Below are 24,956 nucleotides of genomic sequence, written 5' to 3'. Positions count from 1 at the left end.
AAAATCATGAGAACGATTCAAATTCTGGACTTTGGTTACTTCTGGGAAGAATATAGAGACACGTGTGACTTCTAAGTTTTTGGGATGATTTCTATTTATTTTTATTTTAATTTTTTTAATTTTTTTTTAATTTTTTTGAGACAGTTTCATTCTGTCACCCAGCTTGGAGTACAGTGTTGCCATCTTGGCTCACTGCAACCTCTGCCTCCTGGGTTCAAATAATTCTCCCACCTCAGCTTCTTGAGTAGCTGGGACTATAGGCATGCACCACCATGCCTTACTAATTTTTTGTATTTTAGTAGAGATGGGGTTTCACCATGTTGCCCAGGCTAGTTTTGAACTCCTGAGCTCAGGCAGTCCACCCACCTCGGTCTTCCAAAGTGCTAGGATTACAGGCGTGAAACACTGTGGCCAGCCAATTTCTGTTTGTTTTTTGTTGTTGTTGTTTTTGTTTGTTTGTTTGTTTTAACATGGTAGTGATTCATTGGGCTTAGTTTTATTATTATCTTTTGTTTTTTGAGCCGTAGTCTCACTCTGTTGCCAGGCTAGAGTGCAATGGCGTGATCTTGGCTCACTACAACCTCTGCCTCCTGGGTTCAAGCGATTCTCAGGCCTCAGCCTCCCGAGTAGCTGGGCTACAGGCACGTGCCACCATGCCCGGCTAATTTTTTGTATTTTTAGTGGAGACAGGATTTCACTGTGTTAGCCGGAATGGTCTCAATCTCCTGACCTCATGATGCACCCACCTCGGCCTACCAGAGTGTTTGGATTACAGGCGTGAGCCACCTCACCCAGCCTTATTATTATTTAAACTGTTATATTGTATATGTTCTTTGTCATAGGTCATATATGCACACAATGTCACATCCTCAAAAAATATTGAGAAAGAGAAGGTTTATTTAAGCTTTGTGCATAGAAAAGATCAGAAATAGACATAACAAAGTGCTCTATTTTTTTAATTAGTGATTTTCTGTATCTTCCCATTTTTGCAAGCTCTCTTCCCTATTTATGTCACATAGTACCGTATTAACTACGATAAAGGGAGAATTATGCATACTGTACAAATGCCAGGGGAAAAATATCTCACTTTCGATTAATTATTTAAATGCATTTATATCGGAATATGACACATAAAAGACATGTCCTAAGTTCCTAGGTTTTTTTGTTTTTGTTTTTGTTTTTGTTTTTGAGAGAGTCTCACTCTGTCACCCAGGCTGGAGTGCAGTGGCGCGATCTTGGCTCACTGTAACCTCCGCCTCCCAGGTTCAAACAGTTCTCCCTCCCATGTAGCTGGGTTACAGGCACCTGTCACCACACCTGCCTAATTTTTGTATTTTTAGCAGAGATTGTGTTTTGCCATGGTGGCCAATCTGGTCTCAAACTCCTGACCTCAAGTGATCCACCTGCCAAGGCCTCCCAAACGTACATATATAGTTGACCCAGATCAACATAGGTAATATATCTAGCAACCGATCAGGATTCTATATTCTTCCTCCCAGTAGATTGACCCCAAAACTAGCCACACTGCTGATCTGTATCATCTTCCATTCATTACGGAATCATACATGGTTACCCCTTTGACTTCCTTTGCTCAACTTTCTATGACATCTATTCATGTGGTTGCATGTGTCATTTATTTATTTATTTTTATTGATATGTAGTGTTCTATTTGTTAATTCTTATTTTTAGAACTTCATTTTTTTGCAACAAGATTTTGCCTGGTAAAACCTTTACAAAGTTATTTAAGTAGTATTATTCCTAGAAAAAAATCTTTATCCTATCTTTATGCACGTCTGTGTAAAACAAATAACTACTTTTTCAAACAAAAAGGAATTTTTTTGTCTTTACTTTTTACTTATTTTTTAAATATATTAAATTCATGTTTTGTCTTTTCATATTTGTTTCATATCACTTGTATGCAATGCAAGTGTAATCCAAGTATAAAGAACCTAGATCTTCGAAGTGGAAAAAATGGGAGAAATAGTAGTAGGTGACATTTACCTGTTTGTTACAGAGAGAAGCTGCATGAAGCCAATAATGAACTACAGAAGAAGAGAGCCATTATTGAAGATCTCGAGCCAAGATTTAACAACAGCTGTGAGTTTTCTTAATTAGGATAGTTTTTAAATGGGCTTGCTGTATACTGCCATAGTGATAGTGAGTTTACATAATTTTATTTATTTATTTTTGAGGCAGCGTCTGGATGTGTTGCCCAGACTGGAGTAAATGGCATGATCACAGCTCACTGCAACCTGAGCTCCTATGCTCAAGGCATCCTCCCACCTAACTCCCCCTAGTAGCTGGGACTACAGGCATGAGCCACCCTGCCCAGCTAATTTTTTTTTTATTTGTTGTAGAGACAGGGTTTCACCATGTTGGCCAGGCTGGTCTTGAACTCCTGACCTCAGATGATCCACCCACCTTGGCCTCCCGAAGTGCTGAGATTACAGGCATGAGCCACCACGCCCGGCCAAAACACAGCATTTTAAGCCATTTTTCCTGTATAGTCCAGCGACATTAAGGACACTGACATTGTTGTGCAACTGTCACTGTTAACCATCTACAAAACTTTATCTTCTTAAACAGAAGTTCTTATCCATTAAACAATAACTCTCCCTTCCTCCCTCTTCCCACCCTCTAATAACTGCTATTCCATTTTCTGTCTCTGTGAATTTGACTATTCTAGGTCACTCATGTGAGTAGAATTATATAATATTTGTCCTTTTGTATCTGGTTTATTTCACTTAACATAGTGTCTCCATGTCACAGCATGTATCATAAGTAAGGGTGAATAATATTATAATGTATATATGTATCACATTTTGTTTATCCATATTGGAGTTTTTATTTATAAGAAAAGCTTTTTGTAAAAAATATTAAAAATCTAAATTTTTTTAGAAGAAAATTATGTATAAAAATAGACCAGCTTATTTGTTGTTAGTCAATTAAAATGTTTTTTAAATTGTTATAATCTAAAATAAATACTGGGCCGGGCGCGGTGGCTCAAGCCTGTCGGGTGGATCACAAGGTTAAGAGATCGAGACCATCCTGGTCAACATGGTGAAACCCCATCTCTACTAAAAATACAAAAAATTAGCAGGGCGTGGTGGCGCGTGCCTGTAATCCCAGCTACTCAGGAGGCTGAGGCAGGAGAATTGCCTGAACCCAGGAGGCGGAGGTTGCGGTGAGCCGAGATCGCGCCATTGCACTCCAGCCTGGGTAACAAGAGCGAAACTCCGTCTCAAAAAAATAAATAAATAAAAATAAAAATAAGGCTGGGCGCGGTGGCTCAAGCCTGTAATCCCAGCACTTTGGGAGGCTGAGGCGGGTGGATCACGAGGTCAAGAGATCGAGACCATCCCGGTCAACATGGTGAAACCCCGTCTCTACTAAAAATACAAAAAACTAGCTGCGCGTGGTGGCGCGTGCCTGTAATCCCAGCTACTCAGGAGGCTGAGACAGGAGAATTGCCTGAACCCAGGAGGCGGAGGTTGTGGTGAGCCGAGATCGCGCCATTGCACTCCAGCCTGGGTAACAAGAGCGAAACTCTGTCTCAAAAAAAAAATAAAATAAAAAATAAAATAAAAATAAAAATTATGACAATTCATATATATTTGTTATAATCTAAATATATGTTTATATATATATATAGTACTGTGTCTCATCTGCAGCCTTAAAAATTGAAGAATTACAAGAAGCTTTACGAAAGAAAGAAGAGGAAATGAAGCAAATGGAAGAACGATATAAAAAATACTTAGAGAAAGCCAAAAGTGTAAGTATGAATTTTGGAGGCATCTCACTTTATTACCTTCTGATCACATTTCAGTGAAGTCTCAAATCTAATGGATTGACACTACCACAACTTCTTATGCAGAAAACTCTCAGAAGAACAAATCTTTTAACAAATAAAAAGAACCTGAGCAAGAAGCAGTGGTCAAAATAGGTCATTCCATGAGTTACTTACTAATTACCAAGAGGAAAATGTACTTTGTGTGGGAAATGAGTGGCACTTGCCGCCTTACTAGTCAACAAAATTAACAGCACTAACTAATGATGGGACAACTGATATACTGTGCCTCCTGATGGAGTATCACTGTAAATAATAGTTAACCTGAATTTAAGTAACCTTCTAGTTCCAGTTCACAGGCAAAATGAGGTTTATTGGAACAAACTAAATAACATGTTCAAAAAACCATCAGGTAATTCCCGAATTTAGAATAGAAGTCACTGTCAGAAAACAAGAACAGACCAACAGACTGTGGAGTGTGGGAGAGCACAGGGACCCATTGAAAAGAGGACCCCTACCCTCTGCTAATTGCCAAATCAATGTATTCACCTCTGAGTCCTAGATGGAGGGTTAGGGGGTCAGTTTTCTTACAGATGATGATGGTTTGTGATTATATAGGTTAATATCCTTAATCTAAGGAGATTCGTGCTTAAGTATTTAAAGGTTATATGTTAGGAGATCTGAATAATTTATTTGGGAGACTTTAAAAAATAGTCTCCCAAATAAGTAACTGTGTGTGTGTGTGTGTAGAGAAATCAAATATGGCAATTAAGCAATTGGTGACTCTAGGTCAGGCGTCCCCAAACTTTTTACACAGGGAGCCAGTTCACTGTCCCTCAGACCATTGGAGGGCCACCACATACCGTGCTCCTCTCACTGACCACCAATGAAAGAAGTGCCTCTTCCTGAAATGCGGCAGGGGGCCAGATAAATGGCCTCAGGGGGCCGCAGTTTGGGGACGCCTGCTCTAGGTTAAAGGTAAATGGGTTTTTATTCTACCCTTTCAAGTTTGAAGTCAGTCTGGGCAATATACCCAGACTCCATCTCTACAAAGAAAATGTTTTTAAAAATTAGGCGGTCATGGCCAGGCACGGTGGCTCACGCCTGTAATCCCAGCACTTTGGGAAGCCGAGGTGGGCTGATCATCCAAGGTCAGGAGGTCAAGACCAGCCTGACCAACATGGAGAAACCATGTCTCTACTAAAAATACAAAATTAGTCGGGTGTGGTGGCACATGCCTGTAATCTCAGGAGAATCACTTGAACCCAGGAGGCAGAGGTTGTGGTGAGCTGAGATTGTGCCATTGCATTCCTGCCTAGGAAACAAGAGCAAATCTCTATCTTAAAAAGAAAAAAAAAAATTAGCTGGTCATGGTGGCAAGCAGCTATAACCCTAGCTGTTCAAGAACCTGGGGCAGGAAAGTCACTTGAGCCCAGTGGTTCAAGGCTGCAGTGGCCTGTGATCACACTACTGTACTCCAGCCAGGATAACAGAGCAAGGCTCTATCTTTTAAAATAAAACTAAATAAAAATATTGAGTGAAGAAGTAAAAATACCTTTCCCAGCAGTCCTCTCGTTGGCCAGCCAGAATAATCACATCCAATGTCCATGCCAAGCTGGATTGCCAGCAGAGGAAGAGATGGGCACAGCGACAGGCTTATACTAGTCAGGACCCTCTCCCCAAAGTACATATCTGATTAGAGGCAGAAGGCTAGCAGACTAGATTAGAGGGAACGGAAAAGAGTAGACTACTGTCAGTGTCTGCTGTACAGACACAAGTCATTTAACAACAGGGACACGTTCTGAGAAATGCATTCTTAGGCAATTTTGTCATTGTGCAAACATTGCAGAGTATACTTAGGCACACCTGGATGCTATATAGCTTAGTACAAAACTAGACTATATGATACGGAGTATTGTTCCTAGCTGAAAACCTGTGCAGCACATTACTGTACTAAACAGTGTAAGGAAATAGTTACACAACGGTATTTGTGTGATAGGAATTCTTCAGCTCCTTTACAGTATGATGGTGGTCATCATATATGTGGTTCATTGTTGACTGAAACATTGTTACATGGTACATAACTGCGTTTATTAATTTTAAGCCAGAATTACTTTTTATAATTGGAATTTATATAGGTAAAAAGTTTTATATTTGTACAAATATTATATACCCCAGAAAATTTTATTTAAAGTTACAGTTAATATTATTTCATACATTTGCTTTTTAAATTTTTTTAGACAGAGTCTTGCTCTGTTGCCCAGGCTGGAGCACAGCGATGTAATCTCAGCTCACTGCAGCCTCGACCTCCCAGGCTCAAGGAATCCTCCAGCCTCAGCCTCCTAAGTAGCTGGGGCTCTATGGGTGCACCACCACACCTAGCTAATTTTTAAGTATTTTTTGTAGAGATGATCTCACTGTGTTGTGAAGGCTGGTCTTAAACTCCTGAGCTCAAGTGAGCCACCTGCCTCAGCCTCCCAAAGTGCTGGGATTACAGGCATGAGCCACCATTCCAGGCCACATTTACTTTTTAAAATACCCTTGTAAGATAACCTTTGATTTTTCATAAGTTTATTCTTTCATTTAAAAAAATACTAATTTTTTTTTTTATCAAATGTTACATTCTTTAAGTTTGAGACTTTAAAAAATTTTCTATTATTTTTTGCAGGTTATTCGTACTTTAGATCCTAAACAGAATCAAGGAGCAGCACCAGAAATACAAGCTCTTAAAAATCAGCTCCAGGAACGAGACCGACTGTTTCACTCATTAGAGGTAGTCTACTATACTGTATAATAAAATAATTTCATTTTGATGTTAACGTCCTGGGAGCCTTGTTATATTTTACAGTTGTGTCCATGGGTTTTAACAATTAATTTATAGTATTTTATTTATATTGAGTTATTTTATATCTTTACATATTTATATGTACTTTTGTTTTTTTAGAAAGAATATGAGAAAACAAAGAGTCAAAGAGAGATGGAAGAAAAATATATTGTTAGTGCCTGGTACAATATGGTAAGAACATAGTATTTCGGAGAATAATGAAAAGTTCAATGAATATATATTACTTAACATTCCCTTTACTGTAGAAGTCATTCTACCAAATGAATATGAAAATAATTACTATCTTTACATACACTAACAGAATCTTAATGCTATTTCTGAACTGAAAAGCTGATATGAGAACCACCATAAACAGGGTTAGAGCATTTTGAAAACATCATTATTTCTAGAGGATAGAAAGATAAATGTCAGTCTAATTTCTGGCCCTCAGAGACTTTATTGTAAGGGAAGGGACACTAATACCATCTAAACAAATGCAATAGTTTTTGTTTTGTGAGATTATTTCAGTGTCTTGCAAAATGGTACTTTGATTGAGGGTAGTTTATCTCATGGGGTTTGGAAAATGTTCACATTATCAGACCCGGAACCACTGGAGGTTTTGAAATGGAATATCCCAACACAAAAACTGATGCTCATTAGCATCCTGGTTGGGATGTGAATAGTTAGGGATTTTAAAGAGTGCTGCACTTCTTTCAGTATTTTCCCAAGACTTTGTCTTCCTTTTGGTTTTTAAGACCACTTCTGCCTTTTTAAAAATGTTAGTTAGCCGAGTGTGGTGGCTCACACCTGTAATCCCAGCACTTTGGGAGGCGAGGCAGGTGGATCCTGAGGTCAGGAGGAGAGACCGGCCTGGCCAACATGGTGAAAGCCCATCTCTATTAACTCACAAAAATTAACTGGGCATGGTGGCACATGCCTGTAATCCCAGGTACTCGGGAGGCTGAGTCAGGAGAATCGCTTGAACTTGGGAAGGGGAGGTTGTAGTGAGCCGAGATTGCACCGTTGTACTCCAGCCCGAGTGACAGAGCAAGACTCTCTCTCCCAAAAAAGAAAAATAAAAAGTTATCTGAGACAAGAAATGAAGAAATGGGACCAGATTCCTTTTATATTTTTATTTTTATATTTTTTGAGACGGAATCTTGCCTTGTCACCCAGGCTGGAGTGCACTGGCACGATCTCAGCTGACTACAACCTCTGGCTCCTGGGTTCAAGTGATTCGCTGCCTCAGCCTCCCGAGTAGCTGGGAGTACAGTCACCTGCCATCATGCCTGCTGATTTTTGTATTTTTAGTAGAGACGGGTTCACCATATTTGTCAGGCTGGTCTCGAACTCCTGACCTTGTGATCTGCCTGCGTCAGCCTCCTAAAGTGTTGGGATTACAGGTGTGAGCCACCGTACTTGGCCCCAGATTCCTTTTAACATCTCCCTGTGACCCTGTAGCTCTGTTATGGCACAGTACCATTGTTTTTATTTTACAGTTATAATTGATATTGCCTCTTAAAGGTTAATGTCTGGCCTCTGAACATTGTGATTTAATCTCCATCAAAAATTCATAAATTTCATTATATATTATTTTCACATCTATGTTTGCCTTGGTCAAAATGGCAATATCTATGGCCGGGTGCAGTGGTTAATGCCTATAATCTCAGCACTTTGGGAGGTCGAGGCAGGCAGATTACCTGAGGTCAGGAGTTTAAGACCAGTCTGGCCAACATAGTAAAACCCTATCTCTACTAAAAATACAGCTACTTGGGAGGACGAGGCAGGAGAATCACTTGAACTCAGGAAGGAGAGGTTGATGGAAGTGATGGTTGAGGGAAATGATGAGTGCTGAGAAGAGATAATAAATAGCTCAGAGAATGCCCTTGCAATAGACTGAGGTCTTTAACCTGTGTCAAAATAGACGGAGGTCTTTCCCCTCTGTAAAAATACAGAAATTAGTCAGTCATGGTGGCACACATCTGTAGTCCCAGCTACTCAGGAGGCTGAGGCACTAGAATTGCTTGAACCCGGGAGGCAGAGGTTGCAGTGAGCAAGGATTGCACTTTTCTACTTCAGCTTGGGTGATAGAGTGAGACTCTGTTCAAAGAAAAAAAAAATTACGTATCTAAGATTTTACTGCAATTTAAAAACCAAAGAGGAAATTGTATCAAGAGTTAGAATACTATTTTTGATAAATAGACACTGGTGTGGTGGCTCATGCCTGTAAATACAAAAATTAGCCAGGTGTGGTAGCAGGTGTCTGTAATACCAGCTACTCTGGAGGCTGAGGCAGGAGAATCACCTGAACCTGGGAGGCAGAGGTTGCAGTGAGCTGAGAACGTATCACTGCACTCCAGCCTTGACAACAGAGCGAGACTCCATCTCAGAAAACAAACAAATACGGATTTCTTGAAAATTAAAATTCAAAAAATAGAAAAAAATAAAACTATATATTTAAGGAAATTCTCTGGGAATTACTCCTGTCTTTTAAAATATTCTGTCTCTTCCCTGTCCTCCCAGAAGCTTAGTGTTAGCAATCCTGGACCTCTGCATTTCAGGCCTTATAATAATTTCTTTTTTCTTTTTTCTTTTTTTTTTTTTTTTTGAGATGAAGTCTCACTCTGTCGCCCAGCCTTGAGTACAGTGGTGCAATCTTGGTTCACTGCAACCTCTGCTTCCTGGGTTCAAGCAATTCTCGGCCTCAGCCTCCCAAGTAGCTGGGATTACAGGCATGTACCACCATATCTGGCTGATTTTTGTATCTTTAGTAGAGACAGAGTTTCACCACATTGGCCAGGCTGATCTTGAACTCCTGACCTCATGATCCACCCACCTTGGCCTCCCAAAGTGCTGGGATTACAGGTGTGAGCCACTGCGCCCTGCCCAATAATTCATATTCTTGATTGATTTTTATGACTTCACATACTGTGTTTCTTACGGAACCAGATTGATTTATTCTGTGAAGTGGTTCTAAAGAATAGTCCTGGCTGGGCTTGGTGGCTCTCGCCTGTAATCTCAGCACTTTGGGAGGCTGAGGCGGGCAGATCACGAGGTCAAGAGATTGAGACCATCCTGGCCAACATGTTGAAACTCCATCTCTACTAAAGATACAAAAATTATCTGGGTGGGTAGCATGCGCCTGTAGTCCCAACTACTGGGGAGGCTGAGGCAGGAGAATCACTTGAACCCAGGAGGTGGAGGTTGCAGTGAGCTGAGGTCTCACCACTGAACTCCAGCCTGGAGACAGAGTGAGACTCCGTCTCAAAAAATTTTAAAAAAAAGTTCTAATTTTTAACTCTTCAGAGAGTGAAGGAATAATGCCAAATAGACTCCCCGAAGTTATGTTCAGATAAGTAAACCATCATGCTTACATTCAGAAAGTTCTGCGTCTCATAACTTAAATGAAAATGGAAATGATGAGTGGTGGGAAGAAGTATTAAGTAGCTCAGAGAATACCCTATACTGAGGTCTTTAACCTGTGTGAAGAATTTAATAAACTGTTTGAAATGTGAAAGTGCAAAAATTAGAATATTTAAATAAAATATAAATTTTAATATATATTTGCCAAATTTATAAGTTTAAGATTACCAATAAATATTTGTCAAATTTATTCAAAATTTTAAATGCTCTGATTTCAAGTTGAGCTTAAAAATGTGTTTTAGATTTTTGTCATTTGGAAAATATTGTGTTTTTGGGTTGATAGGATAGACTGAAATTGTATTAAAAATGCAAAGCTGAGACTGGGCACAGTGGCTCACACTTGCAATGCCAGCACTTTCGGAGGTCAAGGTGGAAGGATCTCTTGAGCCCAGGAGTTCAAGACCAGCCTGGGCAGCTAGTGGCAAGACTCTATCTAAAAAAAATGAGGAAAAGAAAAAATACAACATCAGAACCTATGTTTTCCCTAGAAACTAGCTAGTGATGTATCTTCCAGTTTTCTGTCTTCTGCACATAGTACATTGCATCCTGTAGTTTGGCTTTTCCACCTGGCTCTCTTTTTGCCTCTTGATTAGTTTTTTCTTCCTTGCTGCCTGCTTTCAGTTATGCCCAGCAATTTACTTGCATTCAGTCATTGTTGAGATTAAACAACGGCTCTCAGTTCTTTTGTTTTTGTTGTTGTTACTGTTTTTGAGGCAAGGTCTTGCAGTGTTCCCATGCTGCAGTACAGTGGTATAATCAGCTCACTGCAGCCTCAACTTCCTGAGCTCAAGTGATCCTCTCACCTCAGTCTTCCAAAGTAGCTGGGACTGTGGGCATGCTATCATGCGTAGCTAAATTTTTTATTATTTTAGAGCAGGTGTCCCCAAACTACGGACTGCGGGCTGCATGCGTCCCCCTTAGGCCATTTATCGGGCCCCTAGCCGCACTTCAGGAAGGGGCACCTCTTTCACTGGTGGTCAGTGAGAGGAGCACAGTATGTGGCGGCCCTCCAACGGTCTGAGGGACAGTGAACTGGCCCCCTGTGTAAAAAGTTTGGGGATGCCTGTTTTAGAGAGAGGGGGTCTCGCTATTTTGCTGAGGCTGGTCTTGAGCTTCTAGCCTCAAGTGATCTTCCCACTGTAGCCTCCCAGAGTGTTACAACCTGGCCATCTCTCAGTTCTTAATGTTTCTCTGGCTAGGATTCTTCATTGTCTTGTTAAATGAGTACCAAAAAATGGCTGTTTTCCTGATCTACTCAGAGACTTCTGCCTTTTGTAAATAGTGTCATTATCATATTCTTGTCATTCCTCCGCAGTCAGGGAGTGCCCTGGAGGTTTCCTCCCTCCTGTTAAGGTGCTCTGAGTCCAGCAGTTGCCTTCTCTCCCTTCTAAACTATTTGGCGATCCTTCTCCTGTCTTCAAGAAAGACCCCCTCCTCTTGGTTGGGCCCTCTGTTGTGGACTGTCAGGAAGTTTTCTTAATTTGTTTGAGAATTCAGGTCTGGCTTGAAGTGAAGAAAAACAGCATGGTGGTATGTACATTACCTAGTGTGGTTTCTACCTTAAGAAACGACACGCAAGCTTTTGTGTTTCTCATTCTAAATAAAACCTGTGATTTCTACTCTTGGAGTGAATCTACTGCTACCAATCGTGCTCTCTTCCTTGGAAAATCACTTTCTACATTTAATTTGAAAGGAAGTATGATTGAGTATGGGTAATGTCTGTCTCTATTATCTGCTGTTTTGTTTGTTGTAAAATCAGACATTTAAGCCTCAATTTTTCCAAAGAAAATTTGTACCTAATTGTGGGAACTAAAATGCCTCTATGAGATTTTAATCTATAGTGAGTAGAGTTAATATTCCTAATTGTGCTGTATGATGCAATGTAACAAATTCTGCATGATGAAAATTTTCTTTTGTGAAAGTAGATTCCACTTTTTTTTATTAATTCCTTTTTTTTTTTTTAATGTTGCAGGGAATGACTCTGCATAAAAAGGCAGCTGAAGATAGACTGGCAAGCACAGGCTCAGGGCAGTCGTTTCTGGCAAGGCAGAGGCAAGCGACCAGCAGCAGAAGATCATACCCAGGCCATGTGCAGCCGGCTGCAGCAAGGTAGAAAAGCACTGCTGCTCAAACACAGTACAGACACCTGCACCCACAGCATACTTCTGTTACACACAACATTTCAGGAAGCTCAGCCAGCTTATTTTTTGTTTCTCTTCTGTGTCAATACTTAGTGTTTCTCCTTCTGAGAACTTTTTGTCTCTCCTGTATCTTTGTTTTAGTTTCTTTGGTTCTTATTTTGTTGTCCTTTCAGTTCTTCTTAATGTGCCAAAAATTTGTACATGTCCAATTAAAAATGTTGTATAATAGTGTAATACTTTTCTTTGTATGAAAATGTCCTCTTCCTTCCTCAAAGGTGTAGGCTTTGTAATGAATTAGATTTTCTGCCAATAATTATATACAATTTATATTCTTTATTGTGCCCGTGTGTTACCATGCTTTATAAGAATGTCTTTGTTTAAAGGGAATTAATCTTTTTATGATGTATTAATCTGTGTTTTCAGTTGTTTTCCAAGTACAGTTCAAATAACTTGCATATTTACTCTAAAAATGGTTGACAAGTGTTCTTTTTGCAAAGACATAAATACATTGGCAGAGGTGCTAAGCATATCTTCCCTAAGGCACTTGGTAGAATTTGAGGAAAAAATGAGTTTTCACATTGCTTAATAGGAAATTAAATTTGCCCAAAGATTTGGAGACTATTTTTTAAACATAAATACATAAAATTTCATTATTTCCTGCTATCTGGTTTGCTGGCAGAAGTGAATGTATTGGTAAGGTATCTTGGGATAAATTACAAAAGAAAAAATATCAGGCACTACATTAATTTTTTGTTGTTGTTTTGGAATATCTTAGTGACTGGGGATCAGATTCTAGCAATGTGGCTGACATTTATGTTATACCTTCAGTTTCTCTCCACATCTAAAAGAGTTAATCTTTCATATATGTACAAGTTATTGGTAGCCTTACCTTTGGACTATTTGTTGACTTATGCCTCATTTGTTTTACTTATTCCTTAATAGAAACCCTTCCATTTTTTAATAATTCCTAACACTTGACATCTTAATATCAGTCATTAACATTAGTTACTTCTTATATGTTATATCATGTCAGATCTCTTTACATTTTTTTCTCACATCTATCTGCTAGTCCAGGAATTTGTTACTAAATAGATTCTCTTGGGTATTTGGTTGCCTCAAAGCGCTTACATTTGTTAACAGATTGTAAACCACATTTATTTACATTGATGAATAGGCTGTCAATGAGTAATCATTGTAAAGCACTTTGTATATATAAGCTTCTATATAAGTGCGAAATAGCATTCATTTAAAAATGAAATGCCTTCTAACTTTTCATATTGACTTATGTATCTGGTCCCAGATTATATTTAAGTTGTCCTCCAGTCTTTTTCTTGCAACATAGTCCATTTTTTGAAAGCAAAAAAATTCTGAAGTAAGGTCATGGTATTTTTTATTTTTAGATAGGTCACCTAATATAGGAGGATGTTTTCTCGTGTACTTGCTATTTGGAAGTTCAGGTTTCATTTAGTTATTTATGTTAAATACAAATAAGTAACCTTAAATCAAGCTAAATGTAATGAAGAATTTTCAGAAACTATATTCAAGTGTTTGATTTTTAAATCCTTACTTTTTAATAAGAAAGTTGACCTAAAAATCAGTAGTATTTTTGTTTGTCCTCAGAAGCCATGGTTGAAGAAACATATTAGAATATACACAGAAATGAACCCATACATTCCATACATTGTGCTGATTTTTTACATTAAGTACAGAAGTCTGAGCGCAGCCTGAATGCTTCTGCCTGATGAGACCACAAAGCAGTAAGAGTCAGGGATAAATGGAGACAGCCATGAGTAGAATTGGTGTAAGGCTTCAGGAGACTATGCAGACCTGATCAATGTAGAAAGTTTCGAAAGTAAAAGATTAAAAACTATTTCAGATAGTTCTTAACCCCTACCCATATTTCACAAATAGCTTGAGGATCCAACTGGTTTTTAAAGCAAATTGGGGCCAGGCCTGGTGGCTCACACCTGTAATCCCATTTGGGAGGCTTAGGTGGGGGTGGATCACTTGAGGTCAGGAGTTTGAGACCATTCTGGCCAACATGGTGAAACTCCATCTCTACTAAATTACACAAATTAGCTGGCTGTGGTGGCACATACCTGTAATCCCAGCTTGGGAGGCTGAGGCAGGAGAATCACTGGAACCCAGGAGGCAGAGACTGCAGTGAGCCTCAATTGCATCACTGCACTCCAGCCTGGGCTCAATCAATTAATCAGTCAATCAATAAAGCAAACTGGGATGTGAGCCCTAACCTTGGCAAGTTAAAATTTGGGGAAATAAATAAATAAGGCAAATTGGGATGTGAGTACTAACCTTGGTAAGTTAAAATTTTGGGAAAATTGTACCTGCAGAATATGATCAATGAAAACAAGAGCCGGGCGCATTGTCTTATGCCTGTAGTCCCAGCACTTTGGGAGGTGGAGGCAGGCACATCATCTGAGGTAAGTAGTTGGAGATCAGCCTGGCCAACATGGTGAAACCCGGCCTCAACTGAAAATACAAAAAATTAGCCAGTTACTCATGGTGGCGCATGCCTGTAGTCCCAGTTACTCAAGAGGCTGCGGCAGGAGAATTGCTTGAACCCCGGTCGCAGTGACCTGAGATTGCGCCATTGTACCCCAGATGGGTGACAAGAGCGAAACTCTGTCTCAAAAAAAAAAAAAAGTATGTGAACTACTCACTGAATGGATTTTGTTCTGCGAGATGAGAGGTTTTCGTTTTCATTTTCTGTTTATGCCCCCAGTCCTAGTCTCCTACCCATCCAGCTACCCAGATACTTTTCTCTAACTGGATTGGAAAGGTGCCAAGCTTTTACTTCTGATTTCTCTTTTTTCCCCAAGACGGAATCTTGCTTGTTGCCCAGGCTACAGTGCCATGGTGTGATCTTGGCTCACTGCAGCCTCCACCTCCCAGGTTCAAGCAATTCTCCTGCCTCAGCCTCCCAAGTAGCTGGGATTACAGGCACCTGCCACCATGCCCAGCTAATTTTTGTGAGTTAATACAGATGGGCTTTCACCATGTTGGCCAGGCTGGTCTCCAACTCCTGATTCGTGATCCACCCTCCTCTGCCTCCCAAAGTGCTGGGATTACAGGTGTGAGGTCACTGCACCCGGCCATACTTCTGACTTTTCTTCAGCATCTGTTGTATGCTGTTATTTTGATGTTTACATTTATAACTTTAATTCTCCTTTACTATACCTATAAAATGTAGTCTGTTAGTTTCATTACATAGGAGAAATTATATTTCTAAACATTTTATGACATTTAAAAACAAAGCAGGCTTTTGTAAAAAAATAAGATAACATACCTTCGGAATATACTTTAGGTATCAGAAAGCCAAAAATAAAACTTAAATGTAACAGTGGCAACTCCATGTCCTGTGCCCAGCTTTGGACAGGGTTTCTGACATTTCTTTTTCTTTAGTAATGATTAATGATTCCTTTGGAGGTTTGTCATGTTGTATGGTCCATCGAAGTTTAAGACACTAGGAGCTTTGTCTCATTGTGAGTGATGTTGTGCTGTATTTTTACAAACTACTGGCACACAGCAGCTTCCTGGGCCACGTTGGCTTGTGCAGTGGAGCTTGTGCCGGCACCAGCGTGGAGTAAGTGCAGGGTTGCTGTGTTGGGTTGGAGCATGCTGTCACCACAGTGTCTGAAGTCTTATAAACAGAAAGCTCATTTTCTGTTTTCCTGATAACCAGGGTGAGAAAATACAAAGTAAAGAACTAAGGAATATTAAAACCTAGCATTTATGTTCTACAGTGTGTTTTAAAAGTTTGTACCCAGAAAATATTGTAGTATATATCTGAAGAGTAAGATATACAATTTTACATATATAAAAGAACTTGAAGAACTCTGTCATATCTTTTACCATTTGTCTATTTGATAGTAATGCAGAAAAAGAAGTCCCTAAAGACCCTGTGTGCCAAAATTTACCAAGATTAACATTTCTATTAGACATCTTTAACCTGGTATAATTGGTTTAATGAGATGATTAGACTATAATAAGGATGAAGTTGCTGTCTGTAATTTTGTTGAGGTTTTACTGTCAATATAATAAAAGCTTAACTGTACAAAATTAAGTGTTATCTAGTCAGAAACATCAGTCCATATATTCCAGTAATTCTCACAAAAGAATGAAAATACATGCTACTATGCAAATAGATCAGTAGTGAGTGATTCTTCTTTTTTTGAAGCAGTCTTGCACTGTCACCCAGGCTGTAGTAAGTGGCATGATCTTGGCTCACAGCAATCTCTGCCTCCTGGGTTCAAGCAATTCTCCTGCCTCAGCATCCCGAGTGGCTGGGACTACAGGTGTGTGCCACCATGTCCAGCTAATTTTTTTGTTTTTTAGTAGAGACGGGGGTTTCACCATGTTGGCCAGGATGGTCTCCATCTCCTGACCTTGTGATCCACCTGCCTTGGCCTCCCAAAGTGCTGGGATTACAGGTGCAAGCCATCTCACCCGGCCCAGTAAGTAGTGATTCTTAAGTGAAAGATGAGCTAGGTTGAAGAAAAGATACATTTTATTCATAGCCACTTTGCTATCTCCTTTTCTTTCTTTCTTTCTTCTTTTTTTTTTTTTTTTTTTTTTTGAGATGACGTCTCCTTTGGTCACCCAGGCTGGAGTGCAGTGGTACGATCTCACTGCAATCTCTGCTTCCTGGGTTCAAGCGATTCTCCTGCCTCAGCCTTCCTAGTAGCTGGGATTACAGGCATCTGCCACCACAACCAGCTAATATTTGTATTTTTAGTAGAGGCGGGGTTTTACCATGTTGGCCAGGCTGGTCTCCAACTCCTGACCTCAGGTGATCCACCCGTCTCAGCCTCCCAAAGTGCTGGGATTATAGGCATGAGTTACTGTACCCAGCCTCCTATCTCCTTTTCAAAAGTAGCAGTTTGGCTTATTGTTGTTAGCTAAGTAAAGCTTTGAAATATTTTTCAACCTCTCTTGCTCCCTCACTAACATTCACCTGTTGTTTTAATGATAACAGCATGTTAAAAACTTGGAAATCTTTATAAGAATTATCTTGAAACAAAAATCTAAATTATTTTTTAAAATTCTCTTAACTCTGCATTTAGTCTTTTATTGTCCAGATATCTGACTCCAGGAGGTTTACAGTTAATCTCCAGCTGGATCGTGTGTGATTTATCTGAAAAAGCATCCACAACCCACAGCTAGTTAAAACTCAACTAGTTTACAGCCACGTGGTTAAGAATGTCTTTGAGTCTAAAATGAGAGGGGAGTACTTGGCATCTTGCTTTTTGCTGAGGGCAAAATAACAACATGAAGACAAAGTGCTTTTTGTTATCTATTCATGAAACTGTAGAAGAATATTTTGAGTTTTTATCCTTATATTATGAAGGGATTCTTTGCCTAGCAGTGGCGATCAAACTGGTAAAGCATTGTACTTCTTAACAGTGAAGGCTGTGTGATCCCTACAGTAGGATGAAGACTTTACTGAGCAAAATAAAATGGGATGTCAGAATCTTTGAAAATTATTTTATCACTTTTTCTATTTTTTCATTTTTATAAATCAGAAGGATTTTCCATTCAATAAAGATACTCTCTCTTCCTATAATTCTGTCAAAATGGCAGTTTATTTTCGTAATTATCCAACCTAGTTTCATTACATTTAGAAACAGGTTTCAGAGCTTATTCTTTATACTGATCTGAATGTTTTATATCACAAAGTTTTTTCGATGAGGAAGGCTATTCTCAATGTATCTGTTACCCACTTTCTTACTTTCTATAAAGAATATTTAAATAGTAGTTGGTGTATGTTCCTTTTATTGAAAATGTTTTATCATCCAGTTTTAGCACAGAAATGGTCTAAAGTTTTGCAGCAAATGCTGTTCAGTTCCCAGAAGCCTAAAAAACATAACATAATATGCTGCTAACAGAGCTAATTTCTCCCCAATCTCTCAAATTACCGAAGTATTAATATTTAGCTTTCTTTCTAGAAAACAAAGGACAGTACAAATGGGATGGCATCCATCTCTTTTAAATCACTGACGATTTTCTGAGGAAGTAGGTACAGATTATTTTGTTTTTTAAATAGCCTTTTATCAAACCAATTCACATGTATTATCTTTATGACTGCAGAAACTTGTAAAACATATTTAATTACTGTTGACTTAAAACATGAGCATCCTTGGATTCTTCACATTGCACTGAAATTTTAGAAGAAGGGACATTCATTTGAGAAACAAGAGACCTGAACCTAATTATGGCAAGTATATGAGTTTTGGTGATTGTGGGTGGTCGTAAATGTTTCCTATGACAGATAAGTATGTAGATCAGGAATTACTTGAAATCTCTTCAGAAGTTTTCTGTTTTCTTATAATTCCAGTAATACTCCGCAAGATAAATATATAGATATAGATCAGGAGTTACTTGATGTCTCTTCAGAAGTTTTCTGTTTTCTTATTTCCATCTGAAAGACTCGGTTTGCATGCTGTGTGTGTTTGCATGAGAATAGGAATCTAAGATCATAATGAGGGCTATTAAGGCAAATTCATTCCTAGAGAGTGGAGTGGATTATTGGGAAAAGAAATAGCCTAATTGTAAACAAATATGCAGACAGAGGGAAGTCCTAATACAATGAAAACTTGCACTACCGAAACAAATGTTCCCAAAGTAAAAGTTTGCATAAAATCTTGTCTTTATTACATGATCATTCAGTACAAGAGTAGACAAAAATCTTAATTTCTAATTGTCCTTCCCTTCATTGAGTATTAACTAGGCACATAATGTAATTGTCTATGTTTATTAGCAAAGGAAAAAACACCTGTTTTCATTTTGAAACTGTTCAGCTATTACTAAAGCTCAGAAAGTGTTTTTAGGTCTCTAAAGTGATTTAGCTAAGGATACTATGATTTGATGAGATGAGAAGAAATCTACAGTGGCTGAATATCGTGACAAACTTGGTGTTACCTAGATCTACCTTATCTAGTTTGCAAGCCTTAGACTCAATTTTATGTCCCTCTTATTTACACACAGTATCCCCACACAGTTTTGTTTAAAATGAAGGCAAAAGTAGGCATTTAAAAAATATATTCAACGTTGCACCTTTATGTACCTGATTACCTGCGGGCTCAGAATTAGGTGCTTAGGATCTGAAGATGAAATCACAGGTGTCCACGGCCTCAAAGTTTGGGTCCATGGCACTATCATATCTGAATTATATCTACTTAGAGTTTAGAGGAGGAATTAGGTGTCATGAGAAAAGCAACTGCTACATGAGAAAAAGAAAACTACCAAAGCATGTTAAGGCTTTAACATGGGAGACTTCCAAGTGGGCGTTATCACTTAAGTGGTAACTAACTTGATGAAGGAAAATAATTACTTTAGCAGTTATGTTGTAAAATTAATAAAAAAGACGTGTTTATTCTGATGTATTTGTCAACCCATAGATAGTGATTACTACATGTACATTCTATAGTGTATTTATTTAGTGTCTTAATATATAGTGTCTTTATATAGTATCTTAATATTATTTAGTTAACTTCTAGTCATTTATGTAGTATATTTTACTGTAAGATTTATAGCACTTTACTAATATTAGATCATTATTTTCCCTCTTCCCCTGTACCTTTATGGAATTTTCTGTTATCTTAGAAATCTAAAGGTCTAAGTCTAGAAATCTGTTTGAAGCTGGGTTGGAGCTACTGGGCGTGAGTTACTTTTTACATGTCTCCTTAAAAAGACTCTGTATCCCTTCAAATGCAAACACCCTTGAAACTTGATGCTTTCTGAAGTTGTATTCATAAAAAATGTCCCATCTTATCATTAATCAGAACATGTTCCTACTTTTGGTTTGCCTGCTTTGTGAAATACAAACCTGTAGATTGCCTCTAACTTCAGCAGTACCTTCATCACTGCATGTACCTAAAGACAGGAAAGCCGAGTTCCAGGAACTGTCAAGTCAGAGGATCAGGGACATGGTGGGGAAGAGGTGACTGAAAGGCAGGTACTTAAGATGGCAGGCCGCAAAAGCATTCTGAGTTCCCTTGTAACAGATAGGTTTTGTGAACTTGGCTGTTTTCTGTTTTTCTTTTCTTTTTTTTTGAGATAGAGTCTTACTCTGTTGCCCAGGCTGGAGTCCAACGGCATGAACTAGGCTCACTGCAACCTCCGCCTCTCGAGTTCAAGAGATTCTCCTGCCTCAGCCTCCCAGGTAGCTGGGATTACAGGAATCTGCTACCACACGTGGCTAATTTTGTATTTTTAGTAGAGACAAGGTTTCTCCATGTTGGTCAGGCTGGTCTTGAACTCCCGACCTCAAGTGATCTGCCTGTTTCGGCCTCCCAAAGTGCTGGGATTACAGGTGTGAGCCACCATGCCCAGTGAACTTGGCCATTTTCTTACATTCATAATAGCAAAGTTTTCAGTTTGTTCTACCAAGAGACTTTTTTTTAGGAGCCAGGACTTCTCCATTTGTAACTTGAGTATATTAATATTCAAATCATAGTTCAAAAGTACTGAAATACTTGTTTGTCACATAAATACGGACACAATGACTGTCAAAGAATAGAGAGATTTGCTCAAAAGAACATTCTGTCAGTTGTTTTGTTCTGTTTTTAGAGGAGAGATGTGCTTTTTTTTCCCACCATGTTGGTCAGGCTGGTCTTGAACTCCCAACCTCAGGTGATCCACCCGCCTTGGCCTCCAAAGTGCTTGGATTTCAGGCGTGAGCCACTGCGCCCGGCCTGAGATGTGCTTTTATAGTGCAAGACATTTCTCTTCTACCTTACTCCTCTGTTCTACTGACGTATAGCTCACCTAGAAGAGAGTAATGCTAAAATAGAGAAGTCCACACCTTGGCCTTTGAGGGAAAGGGCTGCTTTTTTTCTCTCCCAAAGTAAAAAATTAAAAGTGAAACATAACACATAAGGATGAAATACAATGTTCTGAATATCTTCCACTAATAATTATTGAATGAGTGAGTCTCTATTTTAACTTTCATTGTCTGGTTAACCTAGACAAGAGTAGGTTATAGGTAATTAGGTAGCTGCATGTGGCAGTTAAGTAAAATTAAAACTATAGTTCCTCAGTGGCCTAGCCACATTTCAAGTGTTCCACAGTCACATGTGGATAGTGGTTACCTATCAGCACAGGTATAAAACAATTCCAATGTTGCAGAAAATGCTATTTGACAGCATTTTTAATGCCCAGAGAGAAAATAAAGACAAAGTAAAGGCAGTGAAGTAACTTATGACAACTCTTGAGATTTTACCACCATACTTAGAAAAGGTTTTTCTCTTATAAAAGTTAATACCAATCCTTTTTAAAGACCTTGGAAAAATCAAAACCCCATTCCTTTAAGCTAGTCTTCAGTATATTATTTTTTAAGAACAGATTCTCAGTGTTTTATTTTTCAAGTGATAACATTATTTTATAAATCATTTCTTAATATCTTCAGTGTTTTTTTCTTTTTTTATGTACTCGTTAAATTGATATAAGTTGGGCATGGTAGCTTATGCCTGTAGCCCGAGCTACTCCAGAGACTGAGACGGGAAGATTGCTTAAAACCAGGAGGTTCAGGCTGTGGTGAGGTCTGATCACGCCTGGGTGGCAAAGCAAGACCTCTGTCTCTAAAAAATATATAATATAAATTGATGTTATAAAGTTAAAACATTTATCAAGCAAATTGATATGAATGCTTAATTTATTTCACAAAAAGATTGATAAATTACTTGATATACTAACTTTTAAATTTACTTAGATCCAATGAAAATTGCCAACAGTTTTTTTTGTTTGTTTCTGTCCCTTAAACATTTCTCCTGAAAGTCAACCTCAAAGATAATCAAGGCACAAACAACTTTTTTGTTTATCCTCATAGCTTCCTGCCCTTATTAACTTGTATTATGAATCAAATTATTTTATTTATGAGGCATTTACTATTCCAGTGACTTAGTTAATGAAAAGTATTAATTTACTTGGCCTATTACTAAAGTGCTTAACATAGCTAAACGGATCTATTGTAACATGTCTAAATTTTTTAACAGAAATAAGAGACTCATAATCCTTTTGAGTCAGCTTGGTGCCTAGTTGAAATTATTTTGTTAGGAAGTCTTGATGCTTTCCTCTTTCTCTTTAAATTTTTGTAATCAAGCAACAGACTTGATCCAGCAGTATCAAATTCTAAGCAAGTTATGATGAAATTCTTAATTGTAGTTCAAGTACAGATGAGTAAGTGTTGTGACTTCAGTTTATTATCTTCTTGGCGACCTACTTTAATATGTATTCTGTAGTGATTCATATTAGTTAAGGGAAGTTTTCAATATGCTTGAAATAAGAAGTAGCATTTTACTGAATATAGGAAATGACTGTACACAAATGCCAATCAGTGATTTGGGACCTTTTAATATTTTTAACAGCAATCTTTTATTTATTTTTATTTTTATTTTTATTTTTTGAGATGGAGTATCACTCTGTCACCAGGCTGGAGTGCAGTGGTGTGATCTTGGCTCACTGCAACCTCCACCTCCTGGGTTCAAGCAATTCTCCTGCTTCAGCCTCCCGAGTAGCTAGACTACAGGTGCACGCTACCACACCCAGCTAATTTTTGTATTTTTAATAGAGATAGGGTTTCACCATGTTGACCAGGATGCTCTCGATCTGTTGACCTTGTGATCTGCCCACCTTGGCCTCCCAAAGTGCTGGGATTACAAGCATGATCCACGGTGCCCGGTTCCATCTTTTATTTTTTAATAGCCTTAGTTATTTATAATTCAAATGCACTAAAATATCATTGCTGTCATGAACTTTGCTGTTTTACAGGTTCTATGTAATTCAGAATGCTTTGTACTTAGAAAATAACTTCTAGGTTTATTTTGTTTTGCAATTTTTATGTTTTGACAATTGCCCACCATTTATAACACTCAATTTTTGATTATGTAATGGATGGTAAAATTTAAACATATCTAATAATAATTTGCCTTAGTTTGATTAATTAATTATATCAAAAATTTGGGGATAGAAAGAGGTTTTTTTTCCCCTATAGTATTTTTTCAACTTTTTAGATGAGCTGGACGACCTTAGTACATTGGAGCTGGAGTTGTGTTGAGTACAGCCCCACCTCTGAAGCCTTATATTCATGTCTTAAGTACTATCAATTGTTCTGTGAATTGTTGTTAGTTTCATATTTGACATTGTAGTAATCCACCTTGCATTTTAGTCTTTGCAAAAAGGATATAGCTAGGTATATTCTTATTTCTGATTGACTATTGAATTTACATTTTCACAATTTCATTCTTTGTCATTATATCCAAAAACAATGTCCACATCAGACTTAGAACTTCTCACTTCAAAAACGAAATACAGATTTAATGATGTTGTACATAATGATGTTCAAGCATTTTTCCACCTGTTTACTGAGTTTTCCAACCATTTACTATGTGTTGAGATTGGTGGGTTTTCTTGCTGCTTTTCTGAGGTGAGTGACTTGTTAAAGAGCCTCAGTAAGAAATTTTAGCTAAAATCACAAAAACATGAAGTCCAGGAAACCACCAGAAGATGGATTTTTAGTGTTTTTGAAATCATATATTTTGATATCACTTACTCCTTTTTATTTTACGACTGCCAATTAATTATGGTATTATATGTATGTGTTTATATGTATGCATATAATATATGTATATGTATATGAAGAATAAAGTTAAGATTTGGTCAAACTATATTTTCCCATTCAAGTACAAAAATGTTTTCAAGGCTGCAAAAAGTGTACAGTTGTTAAACAAGTTGTAAATAAAGACTTGTATAAAAATTCAGCTTAGATTTCTTTTTTCTGCTCTTAAACTGCGACAAATGCACTTCATTATTGTCTGGGGATATTCTTCCACTCACCTTTGACACTTGCCTTTGTGTCCTATCAATTTAAAGCTTATGTCACTGGCCAGGAGTGGTGGTGCATGAGTGTATTCCCAGCACTTTGGGAAGATGAGGCAGCCAGATCACCTGAGGTCAGGAGTTTGAGATCAGCCTGGCCAACATGGTGAAATCCCATCTTTACTAAAAATACAAAAATTAGCTGGGTGGCCGGATGTGGTGGCTCATGCCTGTAATCCCAGCACTTTGGGAGGCCAAGGTGGGTGGATCACCACGTCAGGAGATGAAGACCACCCTGGCCAACATGGTGAAACCATGTCATAAAAAAAAAATTAGCTGGGCATGGTGGTATGTGATTATAGTCCCAACTATTTGGGAGGCTGAGGCAGGAAGAATTGCTGAACCCAGGAGGCAGAGGTTGCAGTGAGCCAAGATCATACCATGGCACTCTAACTTGGGCAACAGAGACAGACTGAAAAAAAAAAAAAAAAAGGAATGAAGATTATGTCACTGATTTATTGTAAGTCAGGAGTATTCTTTGGGTTTTTTTCCAGTACCAGTGGTAGATTTCATGTTGATTTAGGCTGGTACTTTCTGTTTGTAAGCTGATTAGTCTCAGGGATAAAAGTGAAACATGGCTGCTTCTCTGTAGAGCTAGCATGTTGACATGACTGATTTTGTCACAGAGAGTATGGTATTCTTTGTGACAACTTAATGTCACAATGTAAAGCATTATTGTTGGCACCCTATTTAGGCAATAAATGCACTTTTTCTTAGATCCTTACAATTTATCTTTTTCCCCAGCTTTCCCCTCATCGTTGAAATCTGGCATCTTTGGTGTTAAAGTGGTAGTAGCAGAATGGGAGTTGATTATATTTACATTAAATATCAACGTGTTAGTTCCAAAGTGAAGTTAGCAGCTAAATAAAAGCAGTATACATATAGC

The 24,956-nt window shown here is 38.3% G+C and overlaps 1 protein-coding gene across 3 annotated transcripts in view; it reads left to right on the top strand.

The window, feature by feature from the left end:
• Window positions 1-23,952, top strand: part of HOOK3 (hook microtubule tethering protein 3) — a 133,891-nt gene extending 109,939 nt beyond the window's left edge. For all 3 annotated transcript variants that reach the window (XM_074383815.1, XM_010330228.3, XM_074383814.1), the window contains 5 exons: window positions 2,015-2,097; window positions 3,672-3,772; window positions 6,456-6,560; window positions 6,732-6,803; window positions 12,007-23,952. In XM_074383815.1, coding sequence (XP_074239916.1) covers window positions 2,015-2,097; window positions 3,672-3,772; window positions 6,456-6,560; window positions 6,732-6,803; window positions 12,007-12,147 — 502 coding nt within the window. In that variant the 3' untranslated portion in view covers window positions 12,148-23,952. The remainder of the gene's footprint in view (window positions 1-2,014; window positions 2,098-3,671; window positions 3,773-6,455; window positions 6,561-6,731; window positions 6,804-12,006) is intronic.
• The last annotated feature ends 1,004 nt before the right edge of the window (window positions 23,953-24,956 follow it).

Source organism: Saimiri boliviensis, chromosome 13 (genome assembly GCF_048565385.1).
Source record: "Saimiri boliviensis isolate mSaiBol1 chromosome 13, mSaiBol1.pri, whole genome shotgun sequence".
NCBI classification, from domain to species: Eukaryota; Metazoa; Chordata; class Mammalia; order Primates; family Cebidae; genus Saimiri; species Saimiri boliviensis.
Note: the sequence above shows the minus strand (reverse complement) of the source record. Positions and strands in the feature narration are given on the sequence as shown.